A 22,349-nucleotide genomic window follows, 5' to 3' on the forward strand; every position below is an offset into this window, starting at 1 on the left:
GATCCACCTGCTGAGCAAGTTTCAGCTGGTCCCTCAAAAACAGGTACTGTGTATGGCCAGCATAACTTTGTAGCAAGTCACATAGCAAGAGGCTGTCAGAAATTTATCAACACAGCCAAGAACTGCACGGACACCATGATTTACAAGCCAGTACTTCAGTCCAGTACAGTGTTTTTCAACCTTTTTACAGTCGAGGCACACCCCAGAAATTATGGACAGTCTCAAGGCACCCTTTAAAATTATGGACAGTCTTGAGGCACCCCATCCTAAAATGTAAAAACAATTCTAATAGTTTTACATAATGCAGCAACATACACACACACGTAGGATGCCCAATGTTAGAGGTACAGGTTGGTACTGACTAGTATGCCAATGTTTCTCTTTTTCCTCAGTTTTCTCTATCAGTCAGCTAATAGGACCCCAAAACTTATGGAGAGAAGCAGGGGAGAGTCAAACAAGCATGCTACGCAGGAGACTGACATCGTCCTTATTAACTGTTGATGTCATAGGTCGTTAGCAGGTTGGCAGCTAGAGGGTTGTAACGGTGCACAATGAAAACCTGTGACCTTGTGTAATGTAAATGGCAAGCTCCATCTACCCGCTGCCTTGTATACAAATTTTGGTAAATTTTTGGGACATTTTGCTGAGGCACCCCTGAAGAAAACTCAAGGCACACCAGGGTGCCTGGGCACCCTTGTTGAAAAAGGCTGGTCCTGTACATAGGCACTAAACCTGGATAATGTCTAAACAAATGGCACTTTTCCACTGCAAGTACCGGCTTGGCTCTACTCGGCCCTGCTTGGCCCGGTTTGCTTTTCCACTGCTGGTACCGCATGGTACGGTGTTGGAACGGTTCGGTACGGTATGGTTTGCTTTTCCACTAAAGTAGTACTAAAGTTAAGTGGGTGGGATAACACCGGGGTGGGTGGGATTCTCTGACCAATCAGTGGCTAGTAGTGACTGCATGCAAAGGATTGTGGGATATGGTACCAGTTTGGTACCTGTTGGAACCACAATCGAGTAGGTACTGTTTTTTCAGAGCCGTACCGTTCGGTTTCATGCAGTGGAAAAGCGCCGCCGTACCGTACCGTACCGTACCGAACCGTTCCAACACCGTACCATGCGGTACCAGCAGTGGAAAAGCACAAAAGCGTGCCAAACCGTTCGGTTCCATGCAGTGGAAAAGCGCCAAAAGATGGCTTAGTGGTTCTGGAGTGAAAAGCAGATGAAAGAATCGGGGACAGTACTGTGATTGGGACTGGTATGAATGGTGCTCCAATTCAGGGGTGATATTGCAAGACAGTGGGACTGTACGTGCCATACTGCCGATCCTTCCTTGATGTCTTCCATCAGCTTTACACTGTTGGATGGACCGATAATCTCATCATTGGTCTTTTATAACTGTTTTTTCTTTGATGTGTTACAGGTGAAATCTCCCCAAGCAACCCAAGAAAAAGGGGCCACAAAGATAAGTGTGAGTATCCTCAATCTACATACCCACCTGTAACATAGGGTGATGACTTAAAAATTTGTCATAAGTCTAAACATCTAAAATTGAGTATATGAACAAAAAAAAAAAGTATGAGCAGAGCATGCCTTCAGTGAAAACTGGAAGTCGAAATGATCAGGAAATCTAGAGATATAGGCAGCTAAAGTTAAAAAACAACAATTTTTCTTAATTCGGTAAACTGGCACCACCACTATCTAATTTCTGTGCCTCCTTATGGGTCTATGAAGTGGGATGGATGGCCTTACTAACCAATAAGAAGGTTCAGCAGGGGGGCATCAAGCTCAGTTTTTACAGGACTAATGGAGATTTTCCTATACCTAAAGCTGCTTATTACTGTACCATATACAGTATATTGTCCAATGATCATTCTCACATTGGGTTATAATGGAATGCAAAGTCTACAAATTCTTCGTTTTTTTAATAGATCTATGTTTGTCTGTTATTAATGATTGAAACTGAAATTGTATTATTTTAATGCCAGATATAAGGGTTGGTTTAAAGGAGTATTAGCTCTTCACTTAACAAAGTGTATGTGTGAGGCCACATTTGGAAACACTCCAGTCCAAATATATAGTGGTGTACTTCACCTTTAGAAGCCACCATATTGTTGCAGAGTTGGGTCAGCTTGGACCAATGCAATAATGGATGTTCAATACCTGGTTGATCTCTGTGGAGGGTGGAAATCACTACACTAGGCACTTCTACTACAGTGATCACCATTAGCTTTTAGGTCCCATGTCGAGGGGCTGCCCAGCTGCAGTGAACACAAGTTTAAAATAACAACTGGCGCACAACGGGGAAGGAAGAGTATCACCAGGGACTTCACCGGTGTCACTAAGAAAAAACAACAGGGGGTAATATAATATCCAACAAAGGGACAATTCATGAGTCCATATGTAAAAAAGTCCATGAATAAGGTCCATAAAAATCCCAATAAGCACTCCTGAGGCAGCTCTGGTGACAAGTAGAAGATGCTTGGAGCCAACTGAAAGGAAAACACAGGCGCCACTCTAAGTGCAGTATCTTGAGATTTATTGGATAGAACCAAAGAAAGGGGTACTCACAAAGGTAACAGTATGCGGTGTACAGGCTGTAAGCGGTGGCAGTCCGCACTTCCTGGTCGCGGGGACACTCTGATGCCGATCCGTCGTCACTTCCGGAAGCGTGATTACGTCATGGCGCCGGCGACGCGTTCTCGGACGGAGTGTTTGTTTATGAGCTTTGCCTCCTGTTACCTTTGTGAGTACCCCTTTCTTTGGTACATAGAAAAAGAGAGAAAGGAGGCGCAAACACCTAGTGCATTACCCGTAGTCACTGTTTGCAAAATTTTTAATAAAATGCCAAATGCATACTCACAGACATAAAGATGATAAAATCATGTTACAAGCATCCACCATGTGTGAACTGGAGCAGCTCTGAAGAAGGGGGCCTGACCCCCGAAACGCGTTAGCGGTCCTGACTGAAGGACTTGTTCCAGTTCACACATGGTGGATGCTTGTAATATGATTTTATCATCTTTATGTCTGTGAGTATGCATTTGGCATTTTATTAAAAATTTTGCAAACAGTGACCACGGGTAATGCACTAGGTGTTTGCGCCTCCTTTCTCTCTTTTTCTATGTACCTATGTTCCCCTTCGGAGTGAGCGCTAGGCTGAATTTTGTACCCCCTTTTTTTGGTTCTATCCAATAAATCTCAAGATACTGCGCCTGTGTTTTCCTTTCAGTGAACACAAGTTGCCCACTCGGTTTCGGCTGCATTTAGAGAACACTTTGCATTTTCTATATGGATGTAAAGAATCTAATTGGACGAGGTGGAGAGGCTGGTAGTGATGTTTACTGAGAAAATGTCCAATTTCCACAGGGATCGGCCAGGTATGGCCCAGCTGGACCAACAGAAGTCTGGATACCTAAACTTCAGCTTTAAGACCAGTCACCTACTGGTACTCAGATGCCCCAAGGGCTTTGACAGTGTATTTCGACTGTGGGTGTTGCTTACAGGCCCCCAGGAAAAACATTCTGTAATGCAGCGGTAGATAGAGGTCCAGGAATGGAGATGGCCAAAAGAAGTTTGGGTTGGTACCCCGAGCAGAAGTTGCCATGAGCAGAAGTTGCTGGGGTTTGTAGCCAAAGGTCAGGACAAGCAGCAGACAAGGGAGTAACCCAGAAACGTAGCCAAGGGTCAGGATCCCAATGCAGGTGAGTACACAGGCTGCCTAATAGTATATTCATTTTGTAAAGTGGATGTTCGTTAAGGTGACCCGTGTTCACTTTGGATACTTTAACCACTTCAGCTGCGGAAAGTTTTACCCCCATCCTGGCCAGGCCATTTTTTGCGATACGGCACTGTCTTGATTTAACTGACAATTGCGCGGCCGTCCGACGCTGTACCCCAAAAAGTCCTTTTTTCCCCACAAATAGAGCTTTCTTTTAGTGGTATTTGATCACCTCTGCTTTTTTTATTTTTTTTGTGCTATAAACAACGAAAGAGTGACAATTTAAAAAAAAAAACATTTAGTACTTTCTGCTATAAAACAAATCCGATGTAAATGTAAAAAAAATCTAATTTTTTCATCAATTTCAGCCAATATGTAATCTGTTACATGTTTTTGGTAAAAAAAAATCCTAATAAGCATATATTGATTGGTTTGCGCAAAAGTTATCGCTTCTACAAACTATGGGATAGATTTATGGTTATTTATTTATAGTAATGGCGGTGATCAGCAATTTTTAGCGGGACTGCGACATTGCGGCGGACAAATCTGACACTTAAGCCCCGTACACACGTACCGATCGTCGGCCGAACGATCGGCCGTCTTTTGTCCGAGGGCTGTCTTGTCTGTTGAAAAGTGCAAAAGACTGCACACGAATTTTGTCGGCCAACAACAGCCGACTGCAGAAGTGATGTCATGTGATGGTTAACTTTCCTTGTCTTTTTTCTTTTCTGAGCATGCTCAGTTTTGCAAATTTGCTGTCTGTCGGCCGAATTCTGTACTGACTGGCGAACAATCGGCCGTTCTGGTGTTGGCCAACAAAAATTTTAATGCTTGCACGACAGATTCTGTTCGGCCGAAAATGCGCTGTCGGCTGTCGGAAGCATCATACTAACAAGCCTACAATCGGCCGATCGGTCGTCGGCCGAATATTTACGGCCGACAATCGGTACGTGTGTACAGGCCTTAAGTGACACTTTTTGGGGACCAGTGAGACCAATACAGTGATCAGTGCTAAAAACAAATGCATTGTCACTGTATAAATGACAGGAGGGAATGCTGTGACTGTAGGAAAACAGAGATCCGTGTTTCTGTTTAGCAGAAACACAAGATCTCAATTTTCCTCCCTCAGAGAATGGCGGTCTTCCTTGTTTACATTCTGCCTCTCGTCTGAACGATCATCGGGTCCCGCGCCCATCGTGGAAGCGGGGCTCTGGCAGCGTGTGCCCCAGAGCCTGAAGATCTTAATCAGGTATGTGATTTTGCACTTAAGGATGCCCTACCACAGTATATACACGTGGGGTGGTCCTTAAGCGGTTAATCATGTTCAAGGAAACACGATTCTAAATGCATTTTTTTTTTCAAATAACAAACATGTTATACTTACATGCTCTGTGCAATGGTTTTGCACAGAGCAGCCCCAATCCTGCTATTCTGGGGTCCCCCGCTGGCGCTCCTGGCCAAATGCCCCCATAGCAAGCTGCTTGCTGTGGCGGCACTTTTGTGTATTCGCTCCCGAGCTGGTTCTGTGTGTCCATTAAGACACAGGGTGCGGCTTGGCTCCGCCCCCCACTCTCTCCTCATTGGCTGTTATTGTCAGCAGCAGAAACCAATGGCTCCCGCTGCTTCCTCTCTGTGGAATGACGAGAGAGAGAGAGCCAAGAGAGCTGCTGCTCTCGTACGATACCGGATCGAGATTGGGCTCAGGTAAGTATCTAGGGGGAGCTGGGGGGGGGAGGGGGAGCTGCTCGCAGATGTTTTTTTTACAAAAAAGAAAACCTTGTACCATACCTGCCAACTGTCCCTTTTTTCCCGGGACAATCCCGGCAAATAGGAGCCTGTCCCGGATATTTTACAGTGTCCCTGTTAATCAGGGACAATGTAAATCACAAAAAAAAAAAAAAATTTTTTTTTTTTTTTTTTTTTTTTTTAATTTTGTGCCACACAGTGTCGCTCTCACCCCAGCTAGGAGTTGTAGTTCTGGCAGCAGGTTGTCTCTCTCTCTCTGTGCCCGCTCACTCTTCCCGCCTGTCACAAATTTAACGTGTCACCGAAGGCAGGGTGTCAGCATGGTGCACTTTTCAAAATCCGCAAGCAGGGGGAGGCAGAGCACCTTCCGACAAGCTGGAGGCCTCACACTCCATTAATTACTACTATCAATAATGTTTTTTTATAGATATAATTTATACACCTGTTTATTGATACATATAAATGGATTTTTGTAAAATCTTACCGTAAAATCCTTTTCTCTTAGCTCATTGACAGACGTAGTCCTCGGTGATACACCACCTTCGGGTTATGTTGCCTCCACAGGAGCAGAACTAGACAGGAAATTAAAAAGCTCTGGCCACACCCTAGGGGCAGTCCCAGAGGGTATATCCTCTCTCTCTCTGCCTCAGCAAATCAGTTATGTGAAAAAGCAGTCTTTAGAGATTTTAACCCAACCCAACTCAAAAACAGAGGGGCGGGGACTACGTCTGTCAATGAGCTAAGAGAAAAGGATTTTACGGTAAGATTTTACAAAAATCCATTTTTCTCTAGCGCTCATTGACAGACGTAGTCCTCGGTGATACACCACCTTCGGGACGTCCCAGAGCAGTATCACAAATGAGGGGTGGGAAAATGGAAATCAAATCCCAATCTAGAAGGCCCAACCGGTGCCAACTAGAAGTTTACAATGCTCATCCTTAATGATGAGACTCAACAAAAACGAGAAAAATTTTTTTTTTTTTTTTTCAAACAGAAAAAAACCCTCGAGGTAGACCACCGGTCTCCTCAAATTGCGGCCTGCAAAACCTTGCGGCCAAATGAGGCATCCGCCGATGCCGTCACATCAATTTTATAAAATTTTGTAAAGGTATGTACCGACGACCAGGTGGCCGCCTTACATACCTGGACCACTGACGCCTGATGGCGAAAGGCCCAGGAAGTACTGAGCGCTCGAGTGGAGTGCGCCCTAACAGGGAACGGAGGACTCTGACCCTTAAAAGAATAAGCCTGTACCACCGTTTGTCTAATCCATTTGGCAATGGTCGCGGCAGATGCAGGCAAACCCTTTCTGGGGCCATCCGTGATCACAAAAAGTGAATCCGTCTTACGGAATGATTCCGTAGCTTTCAGGTATACCCTGATTGCCCGAACCACATCTAAGGAATGCAACGCATGTTCCCGATGATGCTTGGGCTGAGGACACAAGGAAGGTAGTACAATATCTTCATTCAGATGAAAATCTGAAACCACCTTGGGAAGAAAAGATGGCTTAGGATGAAGTACTACCTTATCCCTATGAATCACTATGTATGGGGACTGGCATGATAATGCAGCCAGTTCTGACACCCTGCGAGCAGAAGTAATAGCCACCAAGAAGGCCACCTTCTGGGATAAAGTAAGCAAGGGAATCTCCCTGATGTTTTCAAAGGGAGGTTTCTGTAGAACCGACAAAACCAAATTAAGATCCCAGGGCGGTAAGGGCGCGCGGACTGGAGGAGCCAGGTGCCGCACCCCCTGGATGAAATTCCGCACCAAGGACTTGGTAGCTAAAGGTTTCTGAAAGAAGATTGCTAATGCTGAAACTTGACCCTTGATGGTGCTCAAGGCTAGCTTCTGCTCAACCCCTTGTTGCAAAAAGGCCAATATTCGAGTCACCGAATAGGTACGTGGAGGAAATCCTAAAGATTCGCACCACGCAATATAAGTCTTCCATGTGTGATAATAGACCTTGCTGGAAGTCGCTTTCCTTGCTTTAATAAGGGTAGGAATGACTGAAGTAGACAAACCTCTGTCCTTCAGTACTTGGGTCTCAATGGCCAGGCCATTAAACCCAGCGACTGTAAAGCATGATGGTAAATTGGTCCTTGAGACCACAGACACTCCCTGAGACGAAGTTCCCACGGAACGTCTGCGACTAGCATGTCCAAGTCAGCCAGGCCGGCTTGAGGAGGCCAGCCTAGAATTTCTAGGACCACTGGCGCTGATAGAATCTGAACCAGGCGTCCCTAGAGGTATCTGGCCCCGACCATCCGAGAAAGTCTGGTCGTTTTCTGTTCCCACACATTTATCAGATACCTGATTGTTATCAGGAAGGGTGATCTTTTCTGGTTGAACCTCAGGGACCGAAGTCACCCGACTAGAGGCTACTTGGCCTATCTGGTCAACCAGATCCGATTCCTGTGAGGTATAGGGACTAATCTTAGGAAAAGGTAAAGGAAAAGATCTATTCAGGGAACGGTAACTACCGCTTCCTGTAGTACTTAAATGTTTGAAGGGAAGAATCGCACCGGTAGTAGTGGTTGAAGCTCGATCTAATGTCCTGAATACCGGTGAAAACGTCCCCCCACCCTGAAACCGGGTGGGGGCGCACCTTCAGGCTGTGTACTCCTTTGCTTCGTGTTTGGCTGGGTTGGTCCTCTGCTTGTCCGACCAGCCCTTCTTGAACCCTCCTGGAGGAGTCTTGCCTTTCCCGCTAGTACCAGCCGGGCGCCCTTTATGGGCGGTAAAGAAAGGTCCTCGCTTGTTGCGAGGTCCCTTAGCTTTAGCAGCCTGTGGCAAAAAAGTGCTCTTGCCCCCAGTGGCATCCTTGATGATTTCATCTAGGTTGGCCCCAAATAGACGATTCCCCTGAAAAGGGAGATTTGTCAAGGTCTTTTTGGAACCTAGGTCAGCTGACCAGCATTTTAACCCCAGCACACGTCTGAGGATCACCGCTGACATAGATGCATGCCCTAATAAGGGAGTAGTGTCCAAGGCTGCGTCACAGATAAACTGTAGCCCTTGTATAATCTGTTCCATCAAATCAGATGTCTCCTGGGGAATATCTTTTCCCCTAAGGTCTTGGCGTACCATTTTCGCCCATTCCGTAAGTGTCTGGGAAACTAGACCAATAACAATTACTGGTCTAAATGCTGACCCTATCAGAGAAAAGATAGTGCGGGACTCTGCTTCCATCTTTCGATCCACCGGATCCTTAAAGGACGAAGTGTCCTCCACTGGGATAACTGTGGCTTTATTCAGCCTGGAAATAGGTGGATCCACCACTGGTGGTACCGTCCATTTCTTAATGATGGATTCCTCAAACGGATAGCGTCTAGCAATACGCTTGGAAATAGTAAAGGTACGTTTAGAATGCTCCCATTCTCCTTTAATCTGATTACCGAAACATTTGGGTACAGGAAAAACCTTCACCGTTTTGATGGGCTTATTAGTACCAAAAGGAATCTCTGTTTCAGTTGCCTCTGCCGGTAAAGCCTCAAGTTTTAAGGTTTCCTGCACTGCCACAACTAGTGCGTCCACCAATGCTTCTTCCTGAATTATAGCAAGAGAAGAAGCGTCCTCCTCACTGTCTGAGGGGGCTTTACCTGGGATAACAGCCTTTGCAGAGGAACCTGCAACTGCAGTGACCATCTCTGAATCAGAGTCAGAGGTGTCAGATAGTATAGGGCTAGGCGGGGGTCGCTTCCTTGACCCCCGTCCCTGACAGGCCGCCTCCACCCGAGCCACCATAGACTCCAAAATTGCTGTAAATGACTCTACACTCTGTGCACCGGCGGGTCCCGTGGCCCCCTCGAGGGAAACAGGTGGGGGAATATGTGTGGCAGGGTCCATGATAATTCCAGTCACTTCCTGGATAATATAATTCAAAAATAAAAAACTTTTTTTTTTTTTTTTTTCAGACCCCCAGCGCCACAAAAAACCCCTTAGTGTTACCTAGTGTTAGTGATCCCTATCGATCGAGAGAGAGAGAGAGATAGACCCCCAGGCTCACCACTTGATGCTCAGAGTTTAACTGCAACAGGTTACAACGCTGTCTTGACAAACAGGAAGTCTTTTGGCTGGCTGTCCAGGAAGAAAGGAGGCGGCTCCGCCCCTCTGCACGCCTTCCGGCGCCTCCCCTAGCTCCACGAGGTGTTTGGATCACCTCAAACATGGCCGCCCCCATGCTGGAGACACGAGGCTACGCCAAAATGGCGGCTCGTGCGATCCAGCAAAAAAAAAAAAAATGGCGGCGGCCTGTACTGAATAGCGGTGTGCTGCAGGGCACACAACACTCTCTCTGCATGGGGATTTGGCGTGGTTGGCGGTACCGGCCCTGGCGGACCGCATGGCCATTCGGGAGGCCTGCTAATAGCTGGAGATCTGATTAGGAAGGCAGTCTACATGTCCGTGGCTTCTGACTGGTAGGTAGCTTATTCTTATCACCGTAAGATTCCCAGAATGCCACAGATTATAATCTTTTTAACATGTATACAATTAGATTGTTAGCTCCCAAACCAAGCCTCCTGGCTTTTTGCACATAAAATCACACTCAAAGTAGGAGGATCTGTGTCATTTATAGGATAGAGAGGGACTCTATCTTACCATACAGAGAGGGGCCCGCGTTCACCACAAGACCCGTCAGGGGAAAAGGGGGAACATACTACTCACCATACCGGAACCAGGCAGGCACCAACTCCTGACAGTACCCCTCTCCACCAGGGCGGGAGGGCTGTCGACCGATATGGACGCCGTGACTCATGGTCTTTGGCGTTTCAGCGAGACGTTTAACTCGCGGGGTCAGTCCTTTAATGGGACTTTGTCGCGGCCGACCCAGCGCGGAGCTATGGCCTGCACGCGCTCGTAGGCTGAACTGGGGTGACCACCGGATCTCAACATCCAGCCCGTCGCCCAGTTCAGCTTTCTTGCTTGAAGATCTCACAGGAACACTGGAGAAAAAAAGCTGTCTAAAAAATCCTTTAAGAAAAAAATCTTGCCAGGACCTAAGATCCCAGCAAGGTATCTAGGTCCTTACTCCTAACTAGACAGAAAATAACTGATTTGCTGAGGCAGAGAGAGAGAGGATATACCCTCTGGGACTGCCCCTAGGGTGTGGCCAGAGCTTTTTAATTTCCTGTCTAGTCCTGCTCCTGTGGAGGCAACATAACCCGAAGGTGGTGTATCACCGAGGACTACGTCTGTCAATGAGCGCTAGAGAAATATAGTTTTCTAGCTCTAGATAAATGTGTGTACATATCCGTGTATGTGTATGTGTATGTATATATATATATTGCTTAAAAAAATGAAAACAGACCTCAATCCTCAATGGGAAAAATCTCATGCTGGATATCTATACTGGTATGAACTTGGTACGTGTTAGGATAATATGGACTTGGGTAATGTGTTAGGATCTATACTGGTATGGACTATACTGGTATGGACTGGGTAATGTGTTAGGATCTATACTGGTATGGACTGGGGAATGTGTTAGGATCTATACCGGTATGGACTGGGTAATGTGTTAGGATCTATACTGGTCTGGACTGGGTAATGTGTTAGTACCTATACTGGTATGGACTGGGTAATGTGTTAGGACCTATACTGGTATGGACTGGGTAATGTGTTAGGATCTATACTGGTATGGACTGGGGAATGTGTTAGGATCTATACCGGTATGGACTGGGTAATGTGTTAGGATCTATACTGGTATGGACTGGGTAATGTGTTAGGACCTATACTGGTATGGACTGGGTAATGTGTTAGGACCTATACTGGTATGGACTGGGTAATGTGTTAGGATCTATACTGGTGTGGACTGGGTAATGTGTTAGGATCTGTACTGGTATGGACTGGGTAATGTGTTAGGATCTATACTGGTATGGACTGGGTAATGTGTTAGGATCTATACTGGTATGGACTGGGTAATGTGTTAGGATCTGTACTGGTATGGACTGGGTAATGTGTTAGGATCTATACTGGTATGGACTGGGTAATGTGTTAGGAAGGAAAGGATGCCACATTGTTTTATGTAAATGAAAATTATCACCCTACAGAGGGCTGAATTCAAAGACAGGTGAATAAAGTGTGAAATGTGCTCAGGTGTGACCATACAAAAAATGGAATATGTAAATATAAATAAAGTATTAGGTGTAAATAAGTACGATAAAACCTAATTATACCAGATAGTATAATCATACTTATTTACACCTTGCACTTTATTTATATTTCCATTTTACATTTTTCTATGGTCACACCTGAGCACATTTCACACTTTAGAATTGCAGGGAATTGTGATGAGAATTTTAAACTTTAGGCAGAAGTAGTGCAGCTGAATGGGAGAATTATTCCAACTCTGCTACTTTGGCCTTAAGTTTTCAATTTCCTGTAATTCTCTCTTTATGAAGTAGACCCTATAATCTGATAAGTAGGCGGAGATTAATTATGCGGAGTGGGCGGAGCTTCGGGGAAGTGGGTGTGGTAAGTAATTGATAGCTGTGCTGCAAAGTGTCCCTGGAAATTTTTTTCAAATGTTGGCAACTATGCTTGTACCTATAGAACCACTTGGTATTTTTGCTAGCACATGATTAGCTATTTGCATTCACCACGTCTTTAGGTACATTAACCCTATTGTGTTAGACAGTTTTGCCCACCCATTTGTCCCCTCGCCCAACATTTAGACAACAATCTTTGCCTTCAGCCATGTAACGTGTGGACTTTAAATGTACCACACCATATTTGTTTTTTGTTTTTTTTTTAGTTACATTTAGTTAAAATCATGTCATAGTATACAAATATTTTGTGCAATAACATATTTCCTTTTCTACACCTCCATCTGCTTATGCCATATGACTCAATCAATTATTCAATGTGCATAATTAATATTCATTGCTACATTCACACAGCACATATGACAGTTCAGTGGACCGAGTGTAACTCTCAATGTATTTGTGGGTATGACTTAGCTGCAACAAGTATGGTGTGATACTACTGAAGCTAAAATCCAGATATGGATATTTTTACATAGTTACATTAGATTAAGATTGGACCAGTGTAGCTATATATATATATATATATATATATATATATATATATATATATATATATATACCATACTAGTGGGATCCTTGTGGAAGTTAGAAATCACTGAAGTACTGCCTCTACAGTGATCTCCACTAGCCTCTGGGTCCCATTTCGAGCCGCTGCCTTGCGGCTTACTGAACACAGAAGGTAATTTGTTTGGCACTGGCACCATTAACCTCCCTGGCGGTATGATAAAGTTTGAAACAAAAAATCACAAATTATAATATAATAAAAAACTATAAATAAGTTAAAGTATGTATGTATGTATATATATATATATATATATATATATATATATATATATATATATATATGTGTATGTATATATATATATATATATATATATATATAGTAAATATATATATACATACATATATATATATATATATATATATATATATATATACACACACACATATATACGTATACACACATATATATATATATATATATATACATATATATATATATATATATATATACATATATACGTATATATATATATATATATATATATATATATATATATATATATATACACAGTGGGTACGGAAAGTATTCAGACCCCCTTAAATTTTTCACTCTTTGTTATATTGCAGCCATTTGCTAAAATCATTTAAGTTCATTCTTCTTCCTCATGAATGTACACATAGCACCCCATACTGACAGAAAAACACAGAATTGTTGACATTGTTGCAGATTTATTAAAAAAGAAAAACTGAAATATCACATGGTCCTAAGTATTCAGACCCTTTGCTGTGACACTCATATATTTAACTCAGGTGCTTTCCATTTCTTCTGATCATCCTTGAGATGGTTCTACGCCTTCATTTGAGTCCAGCTGTGTTTGATTATACGGATTGGACTTGATTAGGAAAGCCACACACCTGTCTATATAAGACCTTCCAGATCACAATGCATGTCAGAGCAAATGAGAATCATGAGGTCAAAGGAAGTGCCTGAAGAGCTCAGAGACAGAATTGTGGCAAGGCACAGATCTGGCCAAGGTTACAAAAAGATTTCTGCTGCACTTAAGGTTCCTAAGAGCACAGTGGCCTCCATAATCCTCAAATGGAAGATGTTTGGGACGACCAGAACCCTTCCTAGAGCTGGCCGTCCGGCCAAACTGAGCTATCGGGGGAGAAGAGCCTTGGTGAGAGAGGTAAAGAAGAACCCAAAGATCACTGTGGCTGAGCTCCAGAGATGCAGTCAGGAGATGGGAGAAAGTTGTAGAAAGTCAACCATCACTGCAGCCCTCCACCAGTCGGGGCTTTATGGCAGAGTGGCCCGACGAAAGCCTCTCCTCAGTGTAAGACACATGAAAGCCCTCATGGAGTTTGCTAAAAAACACCTGAAGGACTCCAAGATGGTGAGAAATAAGATTCTCTGGTCTGATGAGACCAAAATAGAACTTTTTGGCCTTAATTCTAAGCGGTATGTGTGGAGAAAACCAGGCACTGCTCATCACCTGTCCAATACAGTTCCAACAGTGAAGCATGGTGGTGGCAGCATCATGCTGTGGGGGTGTTTTTCAGCTGCAGGGACAGGACGACTGGTTGCAATCGAGGGAAAGATGAATGCGGCCAAGTACAGGGATATCCTGGACAAAAACCTTCTCCAGACTGCTCTGGACCTCAGACTGGGCCGAAGGTTTACCTTCCAACAAGACAATGACCATAAGCACACAGCTAAAATAACGAAGGAGTGGCTTCACAACAACTCCGTGACTGTTCTTGAATGGCCCAGCCAGAGCCCTGACTTAAACCCAATTGAGCATCTCTGGAGAGACCTAAAAATGGCTGTCCACCAACGTTCACCATCCAACCTGACAGAACTGGAGAGGATCTGCAAGGAGGAATGGCAGAGGATCCCCAAATCCAGGTGTGAAAGACTTGTTGCATCTTTCCCAAAAAGACTCCTGGCTGTATTAGATCAAAAGGGGGCTTCTACTAAATACTGAGCAAAGGGTCTGAATACTTAGGACCATGTGATATTTCAGTTTTTCTTTTTTAATAAATCTGCAACAATGTCAACAATTCTGTGTTTTTCTGTCAGTTTGGGGTGCTATGTGTACATTCATGAGGAAGAAGAATGAACTTAAATGATTTTAGCAAATGGCTGCAATATAACAAAGAGTGAAAAATTGAAGGGGGTCTGAATACTTTCCGTACCCACTGTATATATATATATATATATATGTATAAAAAGTACAGTAAAACTGCAGGAAAAGGCACTGGGGGGCAATGTAATGTGACTACAGTAATCCCCCGCTACATCGCGGTTCAGTTTTTGCGGTCCCGGTAATTCGCTTTTTTTTTTTGTAATATTATTTTACTATATAAATCATTAAAAATGAAAGATTTTTGTGTTTTTCATAGCTCTTGCTCTGTCTCTAAGTATCTTTTATGTGTTTAAATGAGTTTCTATTGTTTTAAAAGTGTGTTTAAAGACCTTAAAATGCTTCTACACGTACAGTGACAGTAAAAAAAATCATGCCTACAATGCATTTTAATAGGGTTTTTCTATTTCGCGGAATTTCACTTTTCGCGGCTGGGTCCGGAACGTAACCCCCGCAATGGAGGGGGGTTTACTGTATATTTTATTTTGCATTGTATCAGTGTGTTTGGTGTGTTTTACATTTGAATTTGTCGCCGGTTCCACCCCCCTGCGAACGTCACGTCGCAGGAGACGGAAGCCGGGGCTCACAGAGGATCGGGAGGAAGCTCCGCCGCCGCACACCGCCGGGATACATCGCTGGATCCCAGTGACAAGGTAAATAACCCCTCTACCAGGATCCAGCAATCTTCCTAGCGCTACCCCGAGTGTGGCTCGGGGTTACTGCTTTTGGCACTGAAATTTAACACCGAGCCACGCTCGGGAATACCGCTAGGAAGGTTAATAGAATGCTTTGTATTTTCTTAACTACTGTAAAGTGTTCTCAGATCGGAAAAGATGCAGATTGCGAGGGTTTCATGCTGCCTCTTCATATCATCCAATCAGACGATACTTTTCAATTATTGAAAGAATGCAAAGCTCTCTATGAACGGGGCCCATGATGTGCAGAGGACTTTCTGCATTTAGTAAGCCAAAGTCAGCCACTCGGCACAGGACCTGGAAGCTAGTGGAGATTACTAGAGCTGTGCCTGCTACAGTGATTTTCAGTTTTCGTGGGGATCCCACGGGTATGGTATATGCATAGTTACATTGGTCCAAGCTGGACCAATGTAACTATGTAGAACTCTTCTTTTAAAGGAGGGATCCTCAAACTATGGCCCTCCAGCTGTCGCGAGACTACACATCCCATGAGGCATTGTAAAACTCTGACATGCACAGACATGACTAGGCATGATGGGAATTGTAGTTCCTAAACAACTGGAGGGCCATAGTTTGAAGACCCCTGTTTTAAAGTCTGTGTGTTCGGTTTTGCAAATAATCTATGTTACTTTTTGGATATGTGGTACTCATAGCCACCAACTCAATAAAATTGTGTGGATATGAATGTTGGGGTATGTTCTTTACCCTCAGTGGAGTTGAGGAATCTACTTGGATGAGTATTGAAAGTAGTGGAACTTCTACAACAAATTCAGTTGAATGTGATTTACTAATACCAGTAATAGTTTAACAAAAATAAATGAGAACATCACAAACATCCTTTATATGTACAGTGGGGAAAACAATTATTTGATCCCCTGCAGATTTGCCCACCCTTACAAAGAATTGAAGGGTCTACAATAGTTATCATTGGTGTATTTTAAATGATAGAGACAGAATATCAACCAAAAATCCCAAAAAATCACCATACAAATGTTATAAATTGAGTTGCAGTTTAGTGAGTAAAATAAGTATTTGATCCCCAAGCAAAACATGACTTAGTACTTTGTGGAGAAACCTTTGTTGGCAAGCAGAGAGGTAAGATGTTTCTTGTAGTTGGTTATCAGGTTTGCGCACATCTCAGGAGGGTTTTGGTCCACTCTTCTTTACAGATCTTCTCTAAATCCTTAAGGTTTCTTGGCTGATGCAGTTTCAGCTTCCGCAATAAGTTTCTATAGGATTAAGGTCTGGCTAGGTCACTCCATGACCTTAATGTGCTTCTTCTTGAGCCATCAATCTTCAGTGTTCTGGCTGAGATAAGAAGGTTCTCATCCAAGATTTTACAATACATGGCCCCACCTATTGGCCCTTCAATGCAGCAAAGTCGGCCTGTACGTTTAGCAGAAACAGCCCCAAAGCATAATGTTTCCAACTCCGTGCTTGACTGTAGGGATGGCATTCTTAGGGTCATAGTCAGGATTTTTCTTCTTCCAAACACGGGAGTCGAGTTAATGCCAGAGCTCAATTTTGGTCTCTTCTGACCACAGCACTTTTTCCCAATCCTCTGAATCATTTAGATGTTCATTGGCAAACTTCAGAAGGGCCTGTACATGTGCCTGTCATGGTCTTACCTTCTTGCTGTTCTCCTTCGTTTGACATGTGCTGGCGGCCATCTTGGTTTCTGGGTTTCTTGTAGCCTCCCACCCTGCGGCTCCTCCTTCCCACTGGGAGGAGCTGGATGCCTAGCTCATATATATAGGAGGTCTGTGGCTTCAGTTCCTTGCTTGGTCCTCCTGTGTTCACATGCTTCTAAGACTGCTGCTGCTTCTGGTTCCTGATCCTGGCTACGTCCGACTACCCTGCTGGTTCCTGATCCTGGCTTCGTCTGACTACCCTGCTGGTTCCTGATCCTGGCTTCGTCTGACTACCCTGCTGGTTCCTGATCCTGGCTTTGTCTGACTACCCTGCTGGTTCCTGATCCCGGCTTCGTCTGACTACCCTCCTGGTTCCTGACCTCTGGCTTCGCAAGGACTCTGCTTCGGTTTCGCCATCCGTTTGGACTTTTGCTTTACAGCTTGATTTTCAATAAAGCCTTCTTATTTTCACTTATCTGTTGTTGTACGTCTGGTTCATGGTTCCGTGACATTAGGACCAAGCCATGAATTCTGACGGTACAGGGCCATCCTCGCTACCCACGCTGGTTGCCAGACTTGATCAGCAGGATCACCTGTTGGGTCGGTTCGCCGTGGCGTTGCAAACCCTGCTTGAACGCACGGCTCATTTCGCTCCCGTTGCCGATGGGTCGGTTGTCGCTCCTGGGCCCGCTCCTACTGCCGCTCCGGTTGTTGCGCCAGAGTCTACCCCGACACCTGTTTTTGCGCCTGCGGTGTTTCGGGGTATGATCGGTTCTGCCCCCCTTCCACAGCGCTTTGGGGGAGAGCCAACTCAGTGCCGAGGTTTCCTTAACCAGGTGGGCATTTATTTTGAGTTGCTGCCACATGCCTTTCCTACTGAGAGATCAAAGGTGGGCTTCTTAATTTCACTGCTCTCGGACAAGGCCTTGGCCTGGGCCAGCCCTTTATGGGAGAACAACAATCCGGTGGTTGCCGAGTTTTCCGGTTTTGTTGCTTCTCTTCGGAGGGTATTCGATGTGCCGGCTCGTGCTGCCTCTGCTGCGAAGCTCCTTATGTCCATCAGACAGGGTTCACGATCCGTAGCTGAATACGCCATTGAGTTTCGTATCCTGGCAGCAGAGGTGGGCTGGACTAATGAGGCTCTGGTCGCTGCTTTCTCTCATGGTCTCTCGGGTGCCTTGAAGGATGAGGTTGCAGCTAAGGACCTACCAGTGGAGCTCGAGTCTCTTATTTCTTTCCTGATTTTGATTGACACCAGACTCAGGGAGAGACCTTCCTTTAAGGAGAGTCTGCGGAGGCCTCCTAACAGATTGGCGCCTACCTTTGCTGTCCCACCCGTGCCTCCCTCTCCTCCCACGCCTCCTGGGGATGACTTGGCTGGGGGTGAACCCATGCAGCTGGGGTTTGCTCGCCTGTCCGAGGGGGAGAGGGTACTCCGGAGACGCGAGGGCCGATGCATGTACTGTGGTCTCGGTGGGAATTTTCCGTTGGCATGTCCGAACCGTCCGGGAAACGCTCGCACCTGAGATCCTGTCGGGGGCAGATCTTGGGTGGAGTCTCCTCGTCCCCGGTTTCCCGTGTTGACAAACCACTGATCACTGTTGTCCTCTCCTGGGTCGGGGGCTCGGTGACGACCCAGGCGTTGGTGGACTCTGGTGCTGGTGGTTTGTTCATTGATAGTGTGTTCGCTGCCGCCAATTCCATTCCTCTGCAGGCTCGAGGTTCTCCACTGGCTCTTGAGGCGATAGACGGCAGACCCCTTCTGCCGCCACACGTGACTCATGAGACCCTTCCAGTGGGGATAGCCATTGGTGCCGTTCACAGAGAGTCGGTCTGCTTCCAGGTTATTTCGTCTCCACACTACTCGGTGGTCTTGGGGTACCCCTGGCTCCAGAAGCATAATCCGACTTTCGATTGGAGATCGGCCGAGATCCTCTCGTGGTCACCGCAGTGTGGGGCTAGTTGCATCCATGGGCCTGTCAAGTTGCTGTGTACTTCCTCGGACTCTCTGTTGCCTCCTGAATACGAGGAGTACCGGGATGTATTCGATAAGGTGCGCGCGGTTGCCCTACCTCCGCACCGCCCATACGATTGTGCCATCGAGTTACAACCTGGTGCCGTTCCTCCTCGTGGCAAAGTCTATCCACTGTCGGTAGCGGAGATTGAGGCCATGGAGGAGTACGTGAAGGAGGCGCTTTCACGCGGACACATTCGCAAATCCTCGTCCCCGGCAGGGGCTGGATTTTTCTTTGTGAAAAAGAAGGGCGGTGAGTTGAGGCCTTGCATCGATTACAGGGGTCTCAATCGCATCACGATCAAGAACGCTTACCCGATACCCTTGATTTCCGAGCTGTTCGATCGCCTTAAAGGGGCCACGGTCTTTACCAAACTCGACCTGAGGGCGGCATATAACCTCGTAAGGATCAAGGCGGGCGATGAGTGGAAGACCGCGTTTAACACCAGGACCGGTCATTATGAATCCTTTGTTATGCCCTTTGGGTTGTGCAATGCGCCCGCAGTCTTTCAGGAATTCATCAACGATGTTTTCCGTGACCTGTTGCAGCAGTGTGTGGTGGTCTATTTGGATGACATCTTGGTATATTCTGAATCCATGGAGACCCACATTCTGGATGTCAGACGAGTGTTGCAACGGTTACGAGAGAACAAGCTGTTCGGTAAGCTTGAGAAATGCGAATTTCACCGATCCCAGGTAACCTTCTTAGGTTACATCATTTCCGCTGAGGGGTTCTCCATGGATCCTGAGAAGGTTTCGGCTGTCTTACAGTGGCCCCAGCCCAGTGGTCTTCGCTCCCTGCAGCGCTTTTTGGGCTTCGCCAATTATTATCGGAAGTTCATCAGGGACTTTTCCATGCTAGCCAAGCCTCTCACGGATCTGACCAGGAAGGGCAGTAATTCCCAGGTCTGGTCGCTCGAGGCCATCCGAGCTTTTGAGGCTCTAAAGTCCGCCTTTGTGTCGGCTCCGATTCTGTCGCATCCCAACCCTGGGTTGCCCTTTGTCCTCGAGGTGGACGCGTCTGAGACGGGAGTAGGCGCCCTTCTGTCTCAGCGTAGAACACTAGAGGGTCCTCTGCTTCCTTGTGGGTTTTACTCCCGGAAACTGTCTTCCGCGGAGTGCAACTATCAGATTGGTGACAGGGAGTTATTGGCCATCGTGCAGGCCCTTAAAGAATGGAGGCACTTGCTCGAGGGTTCGGTGGTTCCGGTCCTCATCCTGACGGACCACAAGAATCTGACCTACCTTTCTGAGGCCAAGAGATTGACACCACGTCAGGCCAGATGGGCTCTGTTCTTGTCACGTTTTAATTACGTGGTCTCCTACCTACCCGGTTCCAAGAACATCAGGGCGGATGCCTTATCACGGCAGTACTCCGACCTGTCCAGGGAGGAGTCGATTCCGACTTCGGTCATACCTCCGAATCAGATCCTGGCCGCCATTCGCACCAGCCTGACCTCTCCCCTGGGTGAGCAGATTTTGGCGGCTCAATCTGGTGCTCCCTCTGGGAGACCCAACGGCAGATGTTTTGTGCCTGAGGAGTTGCGCACTCGGTTGTTGCGAACCTACCATAACTCCAAGACCGCGGGGCATCCTGGAAAGAATCAGCTGTCCTGGGCTGTTTCACGTCTGTTCTGGTGGCCTTCCCTACGTTCCGACATCGCCGCATATGTAGCGGCATGCTCCGTTTGTGCCCAGAGTAAGTCCCCTCGGCACCTTCCGTTGGGCCTTCTGCAACCCATAGCCACCGGGGAGCGCCCATGGTCACACCTGGGGATGGATTTCATTGTGGACCTCCCTGCATCCCGAGGCCATACGGTCATTCTCATGATTGTGGATCGGTTTTCCAAAATGTGCCACTGTGTTCCTCTCAAGAAGTTACCCTCTGCACAGGAGTTGGCCACGATTTTTGCCAGGGAGGTCTTCCGGTTGCACGGTTTGCCCAAGGAGATTGTGTCGGATCGGGGGAGTCAGTTTGTGTCCAGGTTCTGGCGCGCCTTTTGCTCCCAGTTGGGGATTCATCTCTCCTTCTCCTCGGCCTACCACCCTCAGTCCAATGGGGCCGCAGAACGATCCAATCAGGCCTTGGAGCAATTCCTTCGTTGCTATGTCTCCGATCACCAAGACAATTGGGTTGACCTCCTGCCTTGGGCTGAGTTTGCCAGGAACACGGCGGTGAACTCTTCCTCTGGGACGTCTCCCTTCATGGCCAATTATGGGTTCCAACCTGCCGTGTTACCGGAGGTATTCTCTCCCCAGGATATTCCGGCTGTGGAGGATCACCTTTCCGTCCTACGTGCTTCTTGGGTACAGATCCAGAAGTCCCTTGAGGTCTCTGCGCAGCGCCAGAGACTCCAGGCTGATCGCAGACGAGCGCCTGCTCCTTCCTACCAGGCCGGAGACCGTGTAAGGTTGTCCACCCGCAACCTCAACCTTCGAGTGCCCACTCCCAAGCTGGCGCCTCGCTTTGTTGGTCCCTTCCGAGTGCTTCGCAGGGTAAACCCGGTAGCCTATGCCCTTGCGCTTCCTCCTGGCATGCGGATCTCCAACGTGTTTCATGTCTCCCTGTTGAAGCCACTGGTGTGTAATCGTTTCACTTCCTCGGTTCCTCGGCCTCGTCCGGTCCAAGTGGGCAATCGTGAGGAGTGTGAGGTGAGCAATATCCTGGACTCACGCCTGGTCCGCGGTCGGTGCAGTTTTTGGTTCATTGGCGTGGTTATGGTCCAGAGGAGCGTTCCTGGGTTCCCTCCGCAGATGTCCATGCTCCTGCTTTGCTCCGAGCCTTCCACGCACGCTTCCCTCAGAAACCGTTCTTTACTCCGCGGAGGAGGGGCCCTTGAGGGGGAGGTACTGTCATGGTCTTACCTTCTTGCTGTTCTCCTTCGTTTGACATGTGCTGGCGGCCATCTTGGTTTCTGGGTTTCTTGTAGCCTCCCACCCTGCGGCTCCTCCTTCCCACTGGGAGGAGCTGGATGCCTAGCTCATATATATAGGAGGTCTGTGGCTTCAGTTCCTTGCTTGGTCCTCCTGTGTTCACATGCTTCTAAGACTGCTGCTGCTTCTGGTTCCTGATCCTGGCTACGTCTGACTACCCTGCTGGTTCCTGATCCTGGCTTCGTCTGACTACCCTGCTGGTTCCTGATCCTGGCTTCGTCTGACTACCCTGCTGGTTCCTGATCCTGGCTTCGTCTGACTACCCTGCTGGTTCCTGATCCCGGCTTCGTCTGACTACCCTCCTGGTTCCTGACCTCTGGCTTCGCAAGGACTCTGCTTCGGTTTCGCCATATGTTTGGACTTTTGCTTTACAGCTTGATTTTCAATAAAGCCTTCTTATTTTCAC

The 22,349-nt window shown here is 46.6% G+C and overlaps 1 protein-coding gene across 1 annotated transcript in view; it reads left to right on the forward strand.

Moving 5' to 3' along the window:
- VSTM2L (V-set and transmembrane domain containing 2 like) overlaps positions 1-22,349 on the forward strand; it is a 194,154-nt gene that overhangs the window by 152,504 nt on the left and 19,301 nt on the right. The window contains exon 3 of the mRNA XM_082272021.1: positions 1,427-1,474. Within this exon, the coding sequence (XP_082128147.1) occupies positions 1,427-1,474 (48 nt within the window). The remainder of the gene's footprint in view (positions 1-1,426; positions 1,475-22,349) is intronic.

The sequence above is a fragment of the Pelophylax lessonae genome, assembly GCF_965119305.1.
Source record: "Pelophylax lessonae genome assembly, chromosome: 11".
Taxonomy (NCBI): Eukaryota; Metazoa; Chordata; class Amphibia; order Anura; family Ranidae; genus Pelophylax; species Pelophylax lessonae.